This window comes from Stomoxys calcitrans, chromosome 5, assembly GCF_963082655.1.
Source record: "Stomoxys calcitrans chromosome 5, idStoCalc2.1, whole genome shotgun sequence".
Lineage (NCBI taxonomy): Eukaryota > Metazoa > Arthropoda > Insecta > Diptera > Muscidae > Stomoxys > Stomoxys calcitrans.
The window spans coordinates 103,108,095-103,125,478 of NC_081556.1; the positions used below are offsets into that span (position 1 = coordinate 103,108,095).

The window sequence follows — 17,384 nt, forward strand, 5'->3', positions numbered from 1 at the left end:
TGGGTCTAGGGCATCCGAAGATCGCAGAGTATACATCAGCTTGCTTGTGCAATCTGGTAGAAGAACCTAGCCACAAGAAGGAAGTTAATAATGCTGTTGAACTACAGAAGAATGTATTAAGTGAGAAACCGACATCTTGAGTCAATCAGATAGTTAATCCCTATCAGTGTGGCTTTAGACATAGCAAATTCACCATTGACCAGATATTCACCCTAAAAAGGTCCCAAGAGAAACATATCGACATCTATCCATTTATTGTACCCACCACCGAAGGATGAGGGTATATTCATTTTGTCATTCCGTTTGCAACACATCGAAATATTCATTTCCGACCCTATAAAGTATATATATTCTTGATCACCGTAAACATATAGGACGATCTAGCCATATCCGTAGGTCTGTCCGTCTGTCTGTTGAAATCTCTTTAAAAATAGAGATATTGAGCTGAAACTTTGCACAGATTCCTTTTTTTGTATAAATGCAGGTTAGGTTCGAAGATGGGCTATATCGGACTATATCTTGATATAGTCCCCATATAGACCAATACGCCGATTTTGGGTCTTAGGCCCATAAAAGCCACATTTATTATATTGCTGATATTTGAAAAAGTGAGTTGTGTTAGGCCACTCGATATCCTACTTCAATATGGCCCAGATCGGTCCAGATCTGGATATAGCTGCAGTATAGACGATCTCTCAATGTAAGGTCTTGGGCCTATGAAAGGGGCAATTATTATCCGATTTTGCTGAAATTTAGAACAGTGAGTTGTGTTAAGCCCTTCGACATCTTTCCAGATCGGTCCAGATTTGGATATAGCTGTCATATAGACCGATCTCTCGATTTAAGGTCTTGGGCCCATCAAAGGCGCATTTATTACCCGATTTTGCTGAAAGTTAGGACAGTTAGTGGAGTTAGAGCCTTCGACATCCTCCTTTAATGTGGTCCAGATCGGTCCACATTTAGATGTATCTGCCATATAGACCGATCTCTCAAATTAAGGTCTTGGGCCCATAAAAGTGGCATTTAATATACGATTTTGCTGAAATTTAGAACAGTGGCCCAGATCGGTTCAGATTTGGATATAGCTGCCATATATACCGATCTCTCGATTAAAGGTCTTGGGCCCATAAAAGTCGCATTTATTATCCGATTTTGCTCAAATTTAGGACAGTTAGTTGAGTAAGAGCCTTCGGCATCCTCCTTCAATTTGGCCCAGATCGGTTCAGATTTGGATATAGCTGCCATATAGACCGATCTCTCGATTTAAGGTCTTGGGCCCATAAAAGGCGCATTTGTTATCCGATTTTGCAAAAATTTTGTTAGAGACTTCGACATCCTCCTTCAATTTGGCTCAGATCGGTTCAGATTTGGATATAGCTGCCATATAGACCGATCTCTCGATTTAAGGTCTTGGGCCCATAAAAGGCGCATTTATTATCCGATTTTGTTGAAATTTAGGACAGTTAGTTGAGTTAGAGCCTTCGACATCCTCCTTCAATTTGGTCCAAATTTGGATATAGACCGATCTCCCTGTATAACGTTGTCCGATTTGGCCGAAATTTGGGACAGTAAGTTGCGTTAGACCCCTCGACATCTTTTCGCAATTTGGCTCAGATCTGTCCAGATTTGGATACAGCTGCCATATAGACCGTTCTCACGATTTCAGGTCTTGGGCCCATAATTCGGTTTCGCCGAAATTTGGGACAGTGATATACTCCACTCGGCTGACCCAACTGCTTGATGAAAGCACTCCTTGTTCCGATGATATAATGGCGCAGTGGCAAACTATTGCCCACTCCATGGAAAATGCCGCGAAATCCGTACTTGGGAACCGAAAGTCTCCTCCAAAAAGCCCATGGTACGACCAAGAGTGTCGAGATGCTACTGAAGCCAAGAATGCGACATATAGAGCAACCCTGCTATCAGTAGCAACGCACCAGATGAAAAGGAGAGAGGAGAAACGTATATTCCGCAGAAAGAAAAAGGAAATGGAAAGACGTAAGTGCGAGCGAATTGAGATGTACAGGAGTCAGAATGAAGTCCGGAAATTCTACCAAAGAATTAAACACCAAACCGATGGCTTTGGTGCAGGCACATTCTCCTGCAGAGACAAAGAAGAAATCTGGTAACTGACACAGACAACATGCTGAGGATATGGAAAGAACATTTTACCCAACTGCTAGTGTCCGATGTTGGCGGCGAAGAGGATACCGCAGAACCAATCCCTGATGATTGTGTAGAATGTTTGCCTCCTAGTCAGAATGAGGTCCAAGTAGCAGTAACCCGACTAAAGAACAACAAGGCAGCAGGAGCCGACGGGATACCCGCTGAACTATTTAAGACCGGAGGCGACACGCTGATAAGGCGTATGCATCAGCTTATCTGCGCAATCTGGCTAGAAGAACGCATACCCGATGATTGGAACCTCAGTATACTATGTCCCGTACACAAGAAAGGAGACAAGACGAAATGTGCTAACTACAGAGGAATAAGTCTCCTTCCCATTGCACTCAAGATACTCTCGAGCGTACTTTGTGAAAGATTAAAACCTAAAGTTAAGGAGATAATTGGGCCCTATTAATGCGGTTTAAGAACTGGTAAACCCACCCTAGACCAGATATTCACACTGCTCCAAACCCTGGAAAAGACCCGAGAAGGACAAATCAACACCTACCACCTCTTTGTTGACTACAAAGCCGCCATCGATACTCCATTACGTTCAAAGGTATTTTAAGCCATGTCTGAGTTTGGTATCCCTGCAAAGTTAATAAGACTCTGCAGGATGAGACTTGCTGATACGCGTTCCTCAGTAAAAATAGGAAAGAATTTCCCCGAACCATTTAATACAAGACGAGGTTTCAGACAAGGAGACAGCCTCTCATGTGATCTCTTTAATATCCTGCTGGAGAAGATTATACGAGATGCAAAAGTGAATAGATATGGCACACTAATCACAAGAGAGCACATGTTACTTGCCTATGCCGACGATATCGATATCATAGGTCGGTCACCGGAGGTAGTAACTGCAGTCTTTGAAAGAATCGAAAGAGAGTCAGTGAAAATGGGTCTGGCAGTAAGTGGAGATAAGACGAAATGGATGGTCTCCACTCCCAAAAAGCCTTGTACAACCGAGCAGATAAGGAACATGGAGAAAGTTGGAAACCACAACTTTGAGATAGTCAGTAACTTTATCTACCTCGGCACCGCCGTAACCGAAACGAATGACACCAGTTTTGAGATAAAGCGAATACTGGCAAACAGATGCTACTTTGGACAAAGTAAGCAGTTTAGAAACAAGGCCACCACTCGACAGACGAAGACTACACTTTACAAGACACTGTTATATGGTTCTGAAGCATGGGTACTTGTGAAAGCAGATGAGGCAGTATTTGAGAGAAAGATTCTTCGTAAAATATATGGACCAGTTTGCGTTAACGGAGAATATAGGCGACGTATGAACCACGAGCTGTATGACGACGATAGCATAGTTACACGCATCAAAATACAACTGCTGCGTTGGCTAGGTCATGTTGTCAGAATGGATGAAGAAGCTCCAGCAAAGAAGTCTTTTGAAGGCAAACACGGTGGAACACGCAAACCGGGAAGACCAAAAGCCCGATGGAAAGATCAAGTTGTGGGAGACACCTCGAAACTTGGTGTCAGAGATTTTAGAATGAGCGCAGAAGATCGAGGCGCTTGGAACACTATTCTACGTTCGGCTAGTGGAAGAAATATTCTGTCATAGCCAATTAAAGTAAAGTAAAGTAAAGTAAAAAGACCAATATTTTGCGTTACAAAATTGAACAATGAGACTAGTACTTATTAGACCTGTCAATATGCGTGTCGAATTTGGCCCAAATCGGACCACATTTCCATATGTGGGCATAAATTAAGCATTTTTCACGGGATTATGACGAAAGGTGGTTTACATATATACCCGAATTTAACGCCTTCTTACTTTTTTTTCTACTAGAAGGCATCTTTTTATAGCCCAAAAGGTTAAAATGTACATATGTCATGTGTCATGTCTGAATTTGTTATCACTGACTTCAACTGACACTCCGTCACCTGTTAAAATAGGATAGAATTTTTCTGAGCTATTAAGTAAAAAAGGAGGTTTCAGACAAAAAGACAGCCAATCGTGCAACCTTTTTTTATACCACTAAACAAGGATACACAAACCACAGTTAAGTTAATCGACAACATAGGCCGATTATAGTGAACAACAGTGCCGCCTTTAAATAAAACTTTGAACTGATTTTACTTTTCTATATAAGACTATTCTTGTTATCCTTAAGTTATACTAATAATTAAAGATAAAGCCAGTTTTACTTATGACCTTTCCTGCCCTTGGGACCTACTTTAATGTACGAAAGTTTAAAAGTGGCATTAAAATTCAGTCTTTAACACCTGTTATACTCGTATGTTTTGTGCGTGTGGTCATGCTGTGTTCCAGTAGTTCAGTAGCTGTTATGTGTTTGGATTTAAAGTGCATTAAATATGGAATTTAAACTCTCATAAATTGCACCATTTAACATAATCAGCATAAATCAATGTTTTTGTGTCGTTTGACCATCGAAAAACGATAAAATAATTAATAATTATAAAGCAATTGTTATCAAAATTAAATTTGTAAAAAGCCCACCAGCATTGGCTACTGCAAGCTATTCACTAAAGTTTACACTGAAATGGGGAAATTAAAATAAATTTAAACTTAGGTATATGTTAATCAAAATCTATGCAATGAAAAATTTTAAATTGACATTTATTTGAATTAAAAAAAAAAAAAACAAATAAAAATGTGTTAAGTTCGGCCGGGCCGAACTTTGGTACGCACCACCTCGGCGGATATATGTGTAAACCACCTTTCGTCAAAATCCAGTGAAAAATGCATACCTTACGCCCCATAGCAGTTATATCGAATTATCCTCGGATTTGGACGAAATACTAATAAGTACAAGTAATTTTTCAATCGTGTATAACAAAATATTGGTCCTTTATGCAGTTATATCTAAAAATATACCGATCTGAACCATATACAACACAGAAGCCTAACACAAGTCACTGTGTCAAATTTCAGTGAAATCGGATTATAAATGCGTCTTTTATGGGGCCAAGACTTTAAATATTGATATCGGTCTAAATGGCAGCTATATCCTAATCTGGACTGATTTGGGCCAAGTTTCAGAAAAATTTCGAAGAGCCTAATACAACTCACAGTCCAGCGAAATCGGACAATAAATGCGCCTTTTATGGCCCCAAACCTTAAATCGAGAGATCGGTCTCTATGGCAGCTATATCCAAATCTGGACCGATCTGAACCAAATTAAAGAAGATTGTCGAGGGGCTTTACTTAACTCACTGTACAAAATTTCGGCGACATCTGACAATAAATGCGCTTTTTATGGCCCCGAAACCTAAAACAGAGAGATCGGTCTATATGGCAGCTGTATCCAAATCTGGACCGATCTGTCCAATAATGCAGAAGTATGTGAAGGGGCTTAACCTAACTCACTGTCCCAAATTTCAGCAAAATCGGATAATAAATGTGACTTTTATGGGCCTATGACCCTAAATCGGAAGATCGGCCTATATGGCAGCTATATCCAATTCTGGACCGATCTGAGCCAAATTAAAGAAGGTTATCGAAGGGCTTAACACAACACAAATCGGACAATAAATGAGCTTTTTATGGCCCCAAAACCTAAAACTGATAGGTCGGTCTATATGGCAGCTATATCCAAATCTGGACCGAACTGTCCAATAATGCAGAAGTATGTGAAGAAGCTTAACTTAACTCACTGTCCTAAATTTCGGTGACATCGGACAATAAATTTTCCTTGTATGGGGCCAAAACCTTAAATCGAGAGATCGGTCTGTATGGCAACTATATTCAAATCTGGACCGATCTGAGCCAAATTGACGAAGGATGACGAAGGGCCTAACACAACTCACTGTCCCGAATTTCAGGAAAATTGGGTAGTAAATGTGGCTTTTATTGGCCTAAGACCCTAAATCGGAGGATCGGTCTATATGGCAACTATATGAAAATATGGACCGATCTGGGCCAAATTGACGAAGGGCGTAACGCAACGCACTGTCCCAAATTTCTGCAAAATCGGATAATAAATGTGGATTTAATGGGCCTAAGACCCTTAATCGGAGGATCGGTGTATATGGCAGCTATATCCAAATCTGCACCGATCTGAGCCAAATTGACGAAGAATGTCGAAGGGCCTAACTCAAGTCACTGTCCCAAATTTCAGCAAAATCGGATAATAAATGTGGCTTTTATAGGCCTAAGACCCTAAATCGGAGGATCGGTCTATGTGGCAGCTATATGCAAATATGGACCGATCTGAGCCAAATTGACGAAGGATGTCGAAGGGCCTAACACAACTCACTGTCCCAAGTTTCAGCAAAATCGAATAATAAATGTGGCTTTTATTGGCCTTAGACCCTAAATCAGGATATATCAAGATATAGTCCGATATAGCCCAGCTTCGAACTTAACCTGCTTATGGACAAAACAAGAATCTGTGCAATGTTTCAGCTCAATATCTCCATTTTTAAAGACTGTAGCGTGATTTCAGCAGACAGACGGACATGGCTAGATCGACTTAGATTTTTGCACTGATCAAGAATATATACTATATAGGGTCAGATATGGATATTTCGATGTGTTGCAAACGGAATGACAAAATGAATAAACCCCAATCCTTCGGTGGTAGGTATAAAAAACAAGTGAGGTATAACCGTTGCATGGAGTGGGTACATTTCCGATCTTGCTCTGGCCTCAAGTCACTACGTGAGTATAGTCATACTGGATATGTTACACGGTGCTGTGCGAACATAGCCAGCAGTGGGTCACAAGCGTCGTCGTCGGACTATGTGACCCTCCCGACCTCTCCCGTGCGCCAATATACGCAACAGTAGCATCCCAGCCAAAATATTGCCAGGGAAGTGTATCATTTTTGCAACTGCAACGGTCTCCGTGACAAAATCGATGAGGTTGTGGATTTTATGAGTCGGAAGAACATATTGGTCGCAGCGATCCAGGAGACAAAGCTGACCTATACCTGCAGCTTGCACAGTTGTGCTACGTAAGGATCGCTTAAGGAATGGAGGTGGGAGATTGGCCTTCGTGATACACCATTTCGTGCAATATAGACCCATCTCGCCTGCGCCTGGCGCTAGTGACCCCTACATGGAGTGCATAGGGATAGCAGTCAGGTCCGGTAATGCCGAGATAGAGCTATGCAACGTGTATATACCGCCGGTTGGTAGCTGTGTGCCAGTTAATGGCTTACAAGCCCGACATAAGTGGCCTACTATCTGGCCATAATCGTATGGTTCTAGGGGACTTTAATGGTCATCACATTTCATGGCATTCTTCCCTAGGTAACGGCCAGCGTGACATGGCTTTGGCAATGCAGATGGAAGGCTTCACGTTATGCACGGTGAATGAGGATGCCCCCACTAGGATGAGGAGGAGGTGCAGCAGCTCGCCAGACATTTCCATTGCATCCCCTGATCTCAGTCACGTATCCTGGCAAGATAACGGCTTGCTTTGGGGTCAGACCACCTCCCCATAATTCTCACCATCGCCCGACCACCCGACGTTATAACCTCTGAGCGCCGGACGTTTATCAATCAAAAGAAGGCCGATTGGGCTGGCTTCAAAGAGTTTACCAATCGCAGCTTCAGTGAACTGCCACCCCCATTGGATGTGCTAGTTGCCGAGAGGAAATTCTGAGACATCATCAACGTAGCAGCCGCTAGTTTTATACCAGCCGGTCGAATACCTCAAGTGGCTCTGGCGCAGGCAGGAAATTGGGCTCGCAAACGATCGTAATGGGATTCGTTGTATGGACCCCACTAACCCCAGAATCAGCGAGCTTAATCTGGAAATATACAGGGTAGTCAACGAACATAGGCGGAATTTGTGCCTGGAACACTTGGAGCAATGATTTAGGCAAGGCACCGGTTTAGGCAAGCTGTGGTCTACTGTTAAGTCACTCTCGAACCCCGATAGACGGGATGGAAGGACCTCAGTCACATTTTGCGAAGTAACCGTGACATATCCGTCTTTCAGGGCCCGATGCCAAACCAGATATCCATAGGTGAGAATCAGACGAACAAGTACCGTATATATGCAGTGTACCGTCCCTGAACTAAAACTCGAACTTCTTTCTATCGAGTTGCAACAGGAATATAGCGGCATTTAGTCCCTCTCTGACTATTTCCTCGCCTTTCTTCTACAGTTCAATTTCTGGTCAATAATCACGCCCAGCTACTGGGGTTCCAGAGATAGCTGCAGCTCCACCCCATCCAAAACAGTTCCCCTGAAAACACCCAGCGTCTTATACCAAGTCCGTTGGTTTTCGCCCATCCAGACAGCTACCTCAACAATCCCTGTACGAGGACGTAATGGTGGAGATCCTCGTTATCAACGACCTTCACCCTCTACCTTTCGAAAGACTTTAGAATCCTTTTGATAACGAGCGGCCTCAAAACAGGGAATAAACTTAACTTGTGTTCGATATTGCCAACATGACGAAAAAATGCAGGCCTGTTGATAGCGGCACGCCATCCTATAGTCCTTGGACGCAGCAAAAACCACTTTTATCTCCCGCCACTTAGTCCGTACATAGTTCAGCAAAAAGCAGCGCTAGAGACCATTTCAAGTTTGTATTGTTGTAGCCACTTTTGCATGTGGAGGTGGGGAACCTCGTCAAGCCGCGGGAACAGGGCGGCCATTGGTTATTTAAAGACACCATTAACTCGCCTTGTCATATCGAATATCATAGGCACTCCGTATTAGTCCAAATGCCGGGCCGCCCGACCTCTCACTGAGACTATCCGCTCGATACCGCTGATTGTCCTCGACAGCCCTTGCAGCTACTCCGTATGGAGCATTCTACTATCCGCAACCTGTGGACGCGCCCAGTAGCTCGCAGCTAAGTTTCTCGTGACAGCAGTGAAAACCACACAGATCGGACCTCAATGTTCCTGCCTGTACGGTGCTCACAGCTATCCCGTGCCGGGATCACGGAGAGTGATTCGGCACTGTGTTGTATCGGATGAACATCGATACCATCCGGGTACACCGACTTTCCGGTCACGTCTGAACATCCATGGATGTACGTCGCATTCAGTACCTTAAGCGTTTGTTCAAAGTGCAGGATCCGTCCTCTCCAAGATTGCTCTCAAGTTTTTTCGGGTCCTTAGAGAAGGCCTTGCATATCCTGGAGGACTCATTCACTTTCTCTATCGACTCTGAAAAACAGACCCGGGTACACTGACTTTCCGGTCACGTCTGAACATCCATGGATGAACTCGCATTCGGTACCTTAAGCGTCTGCCCAAAGTGCAGGATCCGTTGTCTCCCAGAATGCTCCAAGTATTTTCGGGTCCTTAGAGAAGGCCCTGCGTATCCCGGAGGACTCATTCACTTCCTCTATCGAATCTGAAAAACAGACCCTTGAGGCGCTCTTGGATGATTTTACGTTGCTCTTGTATTTGGGTTTGGTTGAAAAGAGGGTGAGGATTCATTCCGCACCATGCCACAATGGACATATACCTAAGCCAGCAATCGGCTTTTTATGCGCTCAAAATCCGAAAAAATTAACCCGAAGCATCAGGAATTCTTTAATCGTTCTCCATTCTATGCCCCTAAGGTAGTTTAAGTCTGGTATCATATCCCTACCGGAGTGTGGCACTTGGTCGCGGAGCCGGGCATTGTCTTAGGAAACATTCCAATGTCTTATCATCTTCCTCACATGATCTAAACACGGTGGTATTTTTCACACCTATTCTGCATTAATGCGTCCCCTGTCCTATGTGTCCCGTAATGTTACCGAAAGCCATACTAATCTCATTCCTGTTTTCTTTCAGTAATACCCCCGATTTCTCACAATCCGAAACCCCTATCCAATATCGCAGCGCCTTAAGTCTCATAGCTGCAGTGAATGTCTTATACCTAATAATTATAACTAAAAGCCGGATATCTAGAATAGACAGCAGTGCCTAAGTAGACGTGGTACTCATCGCCGCGCCTAGCCAAGACAATATATTCTCTGAACATGTCTAATGTCCGTATGTTGCCCTTTTTTATAGCCCCGTTCACCAAGCTATTGGAGTCTAAGTTAGTTATCTTATTACGCTCCTGTAGAGCCCGTGGACTTTCTTCAGATTCAGGCCCCATTTCGGACCTTCTGCCCTTCCAAACAGCGCCCAAGATCTGTGAGCCCCAGTACGCCCCTGGATGTGGCACTTCCAGTTCAATTTCCTATCCAAGATCATTCCCAAATATGTGATCTTGTTGGGTATCGAAACCACCCCGTTCAGAAAACGTAGCGCTTCAAATTGGCATACCTTCCTCGTAAACAAGCAGATCTTAGAGTTTTTCTATTTTATAAACAACCTCGTACAAGAACACGAGGGTTTGCCAGGGACTTACTTCGTGCATTCATTATGGAATTCATTAATTTCTAATTTTGCTCACTGTTAAGCATGTGATAATAAAAACAACAATACATAGATATTCAATACAATCTTAAAGGCTGTTTTATTTAAAAAAAAATACATATATATATATGTATGTCTCAAAAAAGGTAATAATAATCAAACTCAATAATGAAGCTACAACTTTGATAGCAAAACTAATTTCCGACGTCCAACTACGTGCATGTGTATGTGTCACCTCCCATGGTTTATTCCCATTTACGAAATTCGCAACCTTCGGGAGGTTTCACATCCACCGTTTCTTTACCCACTTCATTCCAATTTGTGCTCAGGACAGTACCACCAGATTCGGAGAAAGATTTGTTCATGGCTTTTTGCACTTCAGGTGAGGACGAACTGTAGATTTTCTTAAACAAACGCTGTAAGGCCTCTTCACTCTGAGCTTCTGCCTCCTCGGACTTTTCCACTTCTTTTGCTAAGCTATCCCAGTTCTTTTTGTGTATTGGAGGTGGAGCGCTAACAGCTGGTTTGTGTTTTACCGTTTCCTCCAATCCATCCCAACGTATGCCGGTTTCTTTGGCCAATGTAATTTCCACTTTGGAGGGGAAGTCTTTGTAGGAACTGCGTTCGACATTTATGGGTGCGAAAAGTTTCAGATCCAGCTCATAACCATCAGCTGTCATATGGATCCTTTGTTGCTCAATCTCTACATGGTAGTTTTTATCTTTGGCGTTCTTTAATAAAACTGTGATGACCACTTTTGCATCAGATTGGTACCAGTCATGGCGTACGCTCGTCGACATTTTATTTGTATTATATGAGGTCTGTGATTAATACTTCCTGGAATACTTATCAATGTTCAGCAAACGTTTTAATGGTGTACGTATTTTCGTCCAATGACCAATCCGGAATTTGGTTTCTTTGTGGTTTGTTTGGATAATTTCTAGAATAATAGATGTATTGACAATGTGGTAACACTAATGTGTCAAATTTGTCATTGAAGACAGGGTCGGCATAGCAGCATAGAAGGTTTGTTCCAGTATTGCGACACCTGATAACACAGGGTTGGCAATCGCATGCAAGTGATTTGATCTCATGACACAAGAATTTATAAGGTTTTTGCCCAACAACAACATTTTTCTGTGCATCCCTGATAGATTGTTTACAACTCGTTATGTCAAATGCCGGCTGGGCAGCAGTATGTCTGCCGAGGTTAGAGAAAGAAAAAAGTTTAATCATTTTTCTGGCCCAGAGAAATTCATAAGTTATTGTTTTGTTCACCCACCGATGAGAGCCAAATTCAATGTTGAGTGAAAAACGTGTACCAGCACTTCCTTTCATACACGAGACACCACATTAAGAAATAGAAGCTGAATCAATTATGGAAACAAAAAAATACGCATGTGAAAATTGTGATGGTGAATATATCAAATCTTCCAAGCAGATGAAATAATTCAGCCATAATGTGGGAAAAACAAAACATGCTTGTTTTACAAGGCGGATTTAAAAAGGTGATCTCTAGCGAACAGCCGTTGACAGCTGGCCAGGTTAGATGGTATTAAGATGACAGATTTTTGTTTGCATTCTCTTTGTTATCTTCTTTCTCGCATATTCTCTGCTCATGTACGCACGTTTATCTAAGCTGCTGATCTTAAAACCAGTTTACAATGCTCATTTAATCGGGATTGAAGGTTCTCGCCCGTTGATTTTATAAAGGGAAAAACAGATGATCGAGCTATTAAAACCGGATTTATAGAGCAGTATAAACGGGGTTTTATAGCTTACTATCGCCGTTTATTAAGAAATCGGTCAATTTCAATGACAAAACTAAAAGAGGAAAAACGCAACATAATTATTCACTGATTAAACGTTCTGAAGTGCCAAAGTTGCTTAGGATTTTAATAAAATCCCATTAATGAACTCCGAGAAACATTTATTTAAGTTTAAAATGTTTTTTTTTTTATTTGGGAAAATCGTTTTATATACCCCTAAGCACTAGTTGTTATTTTCTTTCTCGCATGTTTAGGTACGCACACATACAGGCACGAGTATTTCTTCGTTTTTGTGTAAGAAAAAACGTCTACAGCTTGATGACAAGATGGCGATGAGACAAATGAGGCAATTTAGCCATGTTTCAACATTTGTTGATTATAACAATACTGTACTCAACGTACCTTATTTTCTATACCACGCCTGTCAGTCTTCCAAATAAAGGCCAGGGTTGTTATATCACAGCACAGCTGATTACAATAACACCGGTGTTTTATTTTAACATATTAAGTTTTTGTAAACAATTTTATGAAAAACGTGGTAAAGTGTTTGAAAATGTCTTTAAAATACATTGGTAAGTTTACTGTTCAATACCATTTTTTGCTTATGGCATTGAATTTGTTGTAGATATTGGTGCTAATCTAACAGATCCCATGTTTCGTGGCCTATATGGGGGCTCACAGAAACACCAGGATGACCTGGAACTAGTTTTAAAGCGCTCATGGACGCAAGGATTACAAAAAATGATTATCACGGTGGGCACTTTAAATGAAGCGGACGAAGCATTGTCCTTGGCACAAAAAGATGGTAAGTTGCCTCTGAGGGCAAATGCAATAAGGCATGTGATTAGATTTCAACATGATACTCTATAATACTCATAAACATATAGCCAATATTCCCTTCCTCACAACAAGACAATTTATAATAACTATCGCGTTTATCCCAAGCTGAGTATGTACTAATTTCCCACTGTATGAGTATGTACTAATTTCCGCACTGGCATTGATACTTCACAAGTGTTATGGAATTACATGAGTCAATGCTAAAAAAAAAACTAGAATTACAGTATAATTGCTTTAAGAAATTACTTATAACAACAGCTTTTAAACATTTAAGTAGTAAAAGTTATAAATGATGACGAGACTATTACTGAAAGGAATTAGTTTTTGGTGTCATAACGGGACAATAGGACTTCGAGCTCACTTATGCAAAATCGGTGCGACAAGTGGTAGCATGTGGGGAAGATGATGAGACGTTGGAGCATTTCATATGTCATTGCCCGGCTTTCGCGGCTAACAGACACCGGTACTACGTTGGGGACGCGATATCAGACATGAACCAACTCTGGGGAGTGGTATGGAAAACAATTAGGGATTTTGTAAGTAGCGCGGAATTCCTTACTTAAAATTTTCTTCTTCGAGCTTACTTTTTTTTTTTAGAGCGAAAAACAAGCCGATTACTGGCTTAGATGTATGTCCATAGTGGCATGGGTCGGTTTTATATCTACTCCCAATTTTCAACCTAACCTAACCCAATCTAAAAGTTATGAAAGCAATCCAATGGCAATCATCATCCGATGCAATCTCAAGTTATAAGCCTAACATCAGTTGACTCGCCTCGAAACATATAGTAGCACAGAGTTCCAATCCGTGTTGTGGGCATAGTCATCTCGTGTAGACCAATGAGCTGGGCATCGGGAGGTCGAGTACTTGTCTGAGCGCTCAAATTGTCGCTTCCCATAAAGAATCGAAGAGCAGAAAAAGTCATGCAGTCTCTTTTATCGCCAGTAGCTAAATCGCTTGAAATACTACTCCTTCGTAGCCTTGCTGGAGAATCTTGAGGTGAATTACGTAAATTCCATATAAGCCAAGGTCTAAACAATGGTCATGCTGTGCCAATAAACGAAAAGAGGTTTTAACGGAGCTTCAAGTCATAGTCGATGGGGAAAGAATTCCGACAGTATATTTATCTAGGATCGATCCTAGGGGTGACCCTCGACAGCCTCTTCTAGTTGTAGTTTTGGCAGTGTGTTGTTGTTGTTGTAGCAGTGTGTTGTACACTGAGGCGGCAGCCCTTGCCGATGAAGGACTCCATCGGGTCAATCCGGTACGTACAACCGGCTACCATGGGATTGGTTGTTGTTGTGTTGTACACCTAGGCGGCAACCCTTGCCGATGAAGGACTACATCGGGTCAATCTAGTTCGTAAAACCGGCAGCCATGGGATTGAGTCTCTTCTCTTTGTCAGCCCATGCCACTGCAGTTTGCGAAAAGGCAAGCAACAGAAACAGAATCCTCAAATCTTTGGCAAGCCGCAATTGGGGTATGGACATTGCAGCCGTTTGTACGAACCGATGGAGTCCTTTATCGGCAAGGGCTGCTACATTAGTGTACAACACACTGAGGCAACAACAACAACGAGACATTAACCACATTAACGCAATTGGCCGACAAATAGTTAATTGTTAATGTAGCGTTAACGGATTGAGCAATATGCCCAAGGTAAACCTCCATACCTGTCAAAACGCACATTACCGATCCACTAAAAATCTTCTCATACAAAACGGTACTACAGAATATTCACCAGGATACTGTGGCCAATACGAGCCGCATATAGTCCTTGGTGAACTCTTTCCGTCAAATGCAAAACCAGAGCTACTCTGGCACAATTATTATCCGTATGAGATATCGACATCTCTCATATCGCTCGAAGTTAGACGATACCATTCCTGATATCTGCCATGCATGCAATATCAGGAATACCGGAACACATAACACTAATATTCTATTTTCATGCACGGAGAAATCAACTAATCTAACAACGGACGGGTCCAATTGAAGCGGCCGGATTCCTGGAACTAAATCTAGAGACTATAGACGGATCAGAATAATCTCAGAATGAATGAATTTGTATATTTATTGCTAACTTGGCTTCAACAACAACGTTCCTCCAGACAGGCCTTAAGCGTTACGTCGTGAATTATATGTGTCCGCCAGAGAGAAACAGCAAAATTCGCAAGGTGGCAGGATGTCTCCGGCAATGTTTAACCTCCATCATACCTCTACTCCATCCCTCCAAACGGCATCAAAATCGTATCATACGCGGACAATTTCAAGATAATGGCTTCGGGCCCCCCCTTGAAGACTTGTTAGTGAGTAGGCCACCACCCCCTGGAGGGGACTGCTTGGAAATTCATGGTCTGAACTAAGAGGATCAGCAATACTAAAACAGGCCTCTAGACCTGGAAGTGTATTGGGCTGCATTGCATAAAAGTTAAGGTGTACAGGATCAACAGAAATGGTAAAAAAGCTACCGAGTGAATGCCTTTCTCAAGAGAGATCAACCGTTTCCCACAGAATAAATGAAATTGAATTATACAAAGAGTAATCTAACCAAAAGTATTTTTATTTAATTTTTTTCTTTCTTATTTGTTTTCCTTAAAGATCGACTTTATATCACCATGGGATGTCATCCAACTCGCTGTGGCGAATTTCTGCCTAATCCGGAACAATATTACGAAGGACTGAAGGCAAAAATTAACCAAAATTCCTCAAAAATAATTGCAATTGGTGAATGTGGCTTGGATTATGATCGTTTGCATTTTTGTGAAAAGGAAACACAAAAAACCTATTTCGAAAAACAATTGTCCTTAGCTGAGGAATTTAGGTTACCTCTCTTTCTTCACTGTCGTAATTCCCATGACGATTTTATAGAAATATTGAGAAGAAACAAATCCAAACTGGATTCCTGTGGCGGTGGCGTAGTGCATAGTTTTACCGGCACTTTAGAAGAAGCTCAAGATGTGATTGATTTCCATCCAAACTTGTATATTGGACTAAACGGCTGTTCACTAAAGACTGAAGAAAACCTCAATGTGGTACGTCAACTGCCTAATGATCGAATATTGCTGGAAACTGATTGTCCTTGGTGTGGCATAAGGCCTTCGCATGCTGGCCAAAAGTTTGTGCAAACTAAATTTCCCACCGTCAAGAAGAAGGAAAAATGGACTGCGGAATCGTTAATTGATGGTCGTTGCGAACCCTGCCAAATAAGGTGAGAAAATCGGTGTGAATAATTGGTTCTACTTAAAGTTTTTGGTTTTCTTTTCAGCCAAGTACTCGAAGTTATAGCTGGTGTTAAGCAGGAAAATGTTGAAAGTTTGGCAGATGTTTTCTATAAAAATACAATTAAAATTTTCTTTTCAAAAGAAAAGTAAAGAACTTGACCGTTATAGTAAAAATCTATGATAACCCCAAGGTTGTCTTTTGTTAAATTGAAATACTTTGAACTATTGGGTTGCCCAAAAAGTAATTGCGGATTTTTCATATAGTCGGCGTTGACAAATTTTTTCACAGCTTTTGACTCTGTAATTGCATTCTTTCTTCTGTCAGTTATCAGCTGTTACTTTTAGCTTGCTTTAGAAAAAAAGTGTAAAAAAAGTATATTTGATTAAAGTTCATTCTAAGTTTTATTGAAAATGCATTTACTTTCTTTTAAAAAATCCGCAATTATTTAACAAAATCCCAATATTTAACTATGGGCCACATAAGAACTTCACTTCAAAAGGTATATCATAACATAAAAAAATGTGTCGCCAGTTAGCACCAATATGGATAGAGCTTAATTTCCAATTTAACAGTATATTAAAAATTTTTTATCGAATATTACAGAAAGTTACAGCAATTTCACTCGTTTCTTCGAGAAAAAGATCAAGGAATCTTTTAAATTGTATTTTTTTTTGTCATAAATTTCACTGCTGTATACTCAGCTCAAAAATTTTTGGGTCATCAAGAATTGAAAATGTTCATTAGGCCCCTTTACTAAAAAAAATGGTATAAGAATAAAAGTGAAAATTTTAAGAAAAGCTATTTATTTTACGATTCCTCTTCAAAATTTCGAGTCGCGGAATGTTTTTGGATTTTCGAAATTTAAAGAAATGGAGAAGTTACATCGTTTTCGACCTTGGAAATTACCTAAAATATTTACTCCCAAAAAAAAAATCGATCATTGCGAATGTTTTCATAGAAAATAATGAGGTATTACTTCATAGCTTCATGCTAATTTTAAGATTCCTATTCGAATTTCGAACCGCGAACTGGTTTTGGATTTTCGAAATCCGAAAAATTAAGGATTAGCATCATTGATGC

The 17,384-nt window shown here is 41.1% G+C and overlaps 2 protein-coding genes across 2 annotated transcripts; one reads left to right on the forward strand and one right to left on the reverse strand.

Moving 5' to 3' along the window:
• Positions 1 to 10,540: 10,540 nt before the first annotated feature.
• Positions 10,541 to 11,426, reverse strand: LOC106080783 (protein SGT1 homolog). Its single transcript, XM_013242318.2, has one exon. The coding sequence runs from the start codon at positions 11,268 to 11,270 to the stop codon at positions 10,716 to 10,718; it is 555 nt and encodes a 184-aa protein (XP_013097772.2). The 5' UTR covers positions 11,271 to 11,426; the 3' UTR covers positions 10,541 to 10,715.
• A 1,296-nt stretch (positions 11,427 to 12,722) lies between these two features.
• LOC106080779 (deoxyribonuclease TATDN1) lies at positions 12,723 to 16,516 on the forward strand. Its single transcript, XM_013242312.2, has 4 exons — positions 12,723 to 12,811; positions 12,865 to 13,044; positions 15,681 to 16,290; positions 16,348 to 16,516. The coding sequence occupies exons 1-4, from the start codon at positions 12,766 to 12,768 to the stop codon at positions 16,451 to 16,453; spliced, it is 942 nt and encodes a 313-aa protein (XP_013097766.2). The 5' UTR covers positions 12,723 to 12,765; the 3' UTR covers positions 16,454 to 16,516.
• The last annotated feature ends 868 nt before the right edge of the window (positions 16,517 to 17,384 follow it).

What these genes read in the sequence shown, in the direction of transcription:
- LOC106080783 (XM_013242318.2), bottom strand. Translation starts at nt 11,270, where the DNA reads ATGTCGACGAGCGTACGCCATGACTGGTACCAATCTGATGCAAAAGTG.
- LOC106080779 (XM_013242312.2), top strand. Translation starts at nt 12,766, where the DNA reads ATGAAAAACGTGGTAAAGTGTTTGAAAATGTCTTTAAAATACATTG. An exon ending in AATGTCTTTAAAATACATTG is followed by an intron (nt 12,812 to 12,864) that starts GTAAGTTTACTG and finishes AATTTGTTGTAG; the next exon opens with ATATTGGTGCTAATCTAACA. An exon ending in GTCCTTGGCACAAAAAGATG is followed by an intron (nt 13,045 to 15,680) that starts GTAAGTTGCCTC and finishes TTTTCCTTAAAG; the next exon opens with ATCGACTTTATATCACCATG.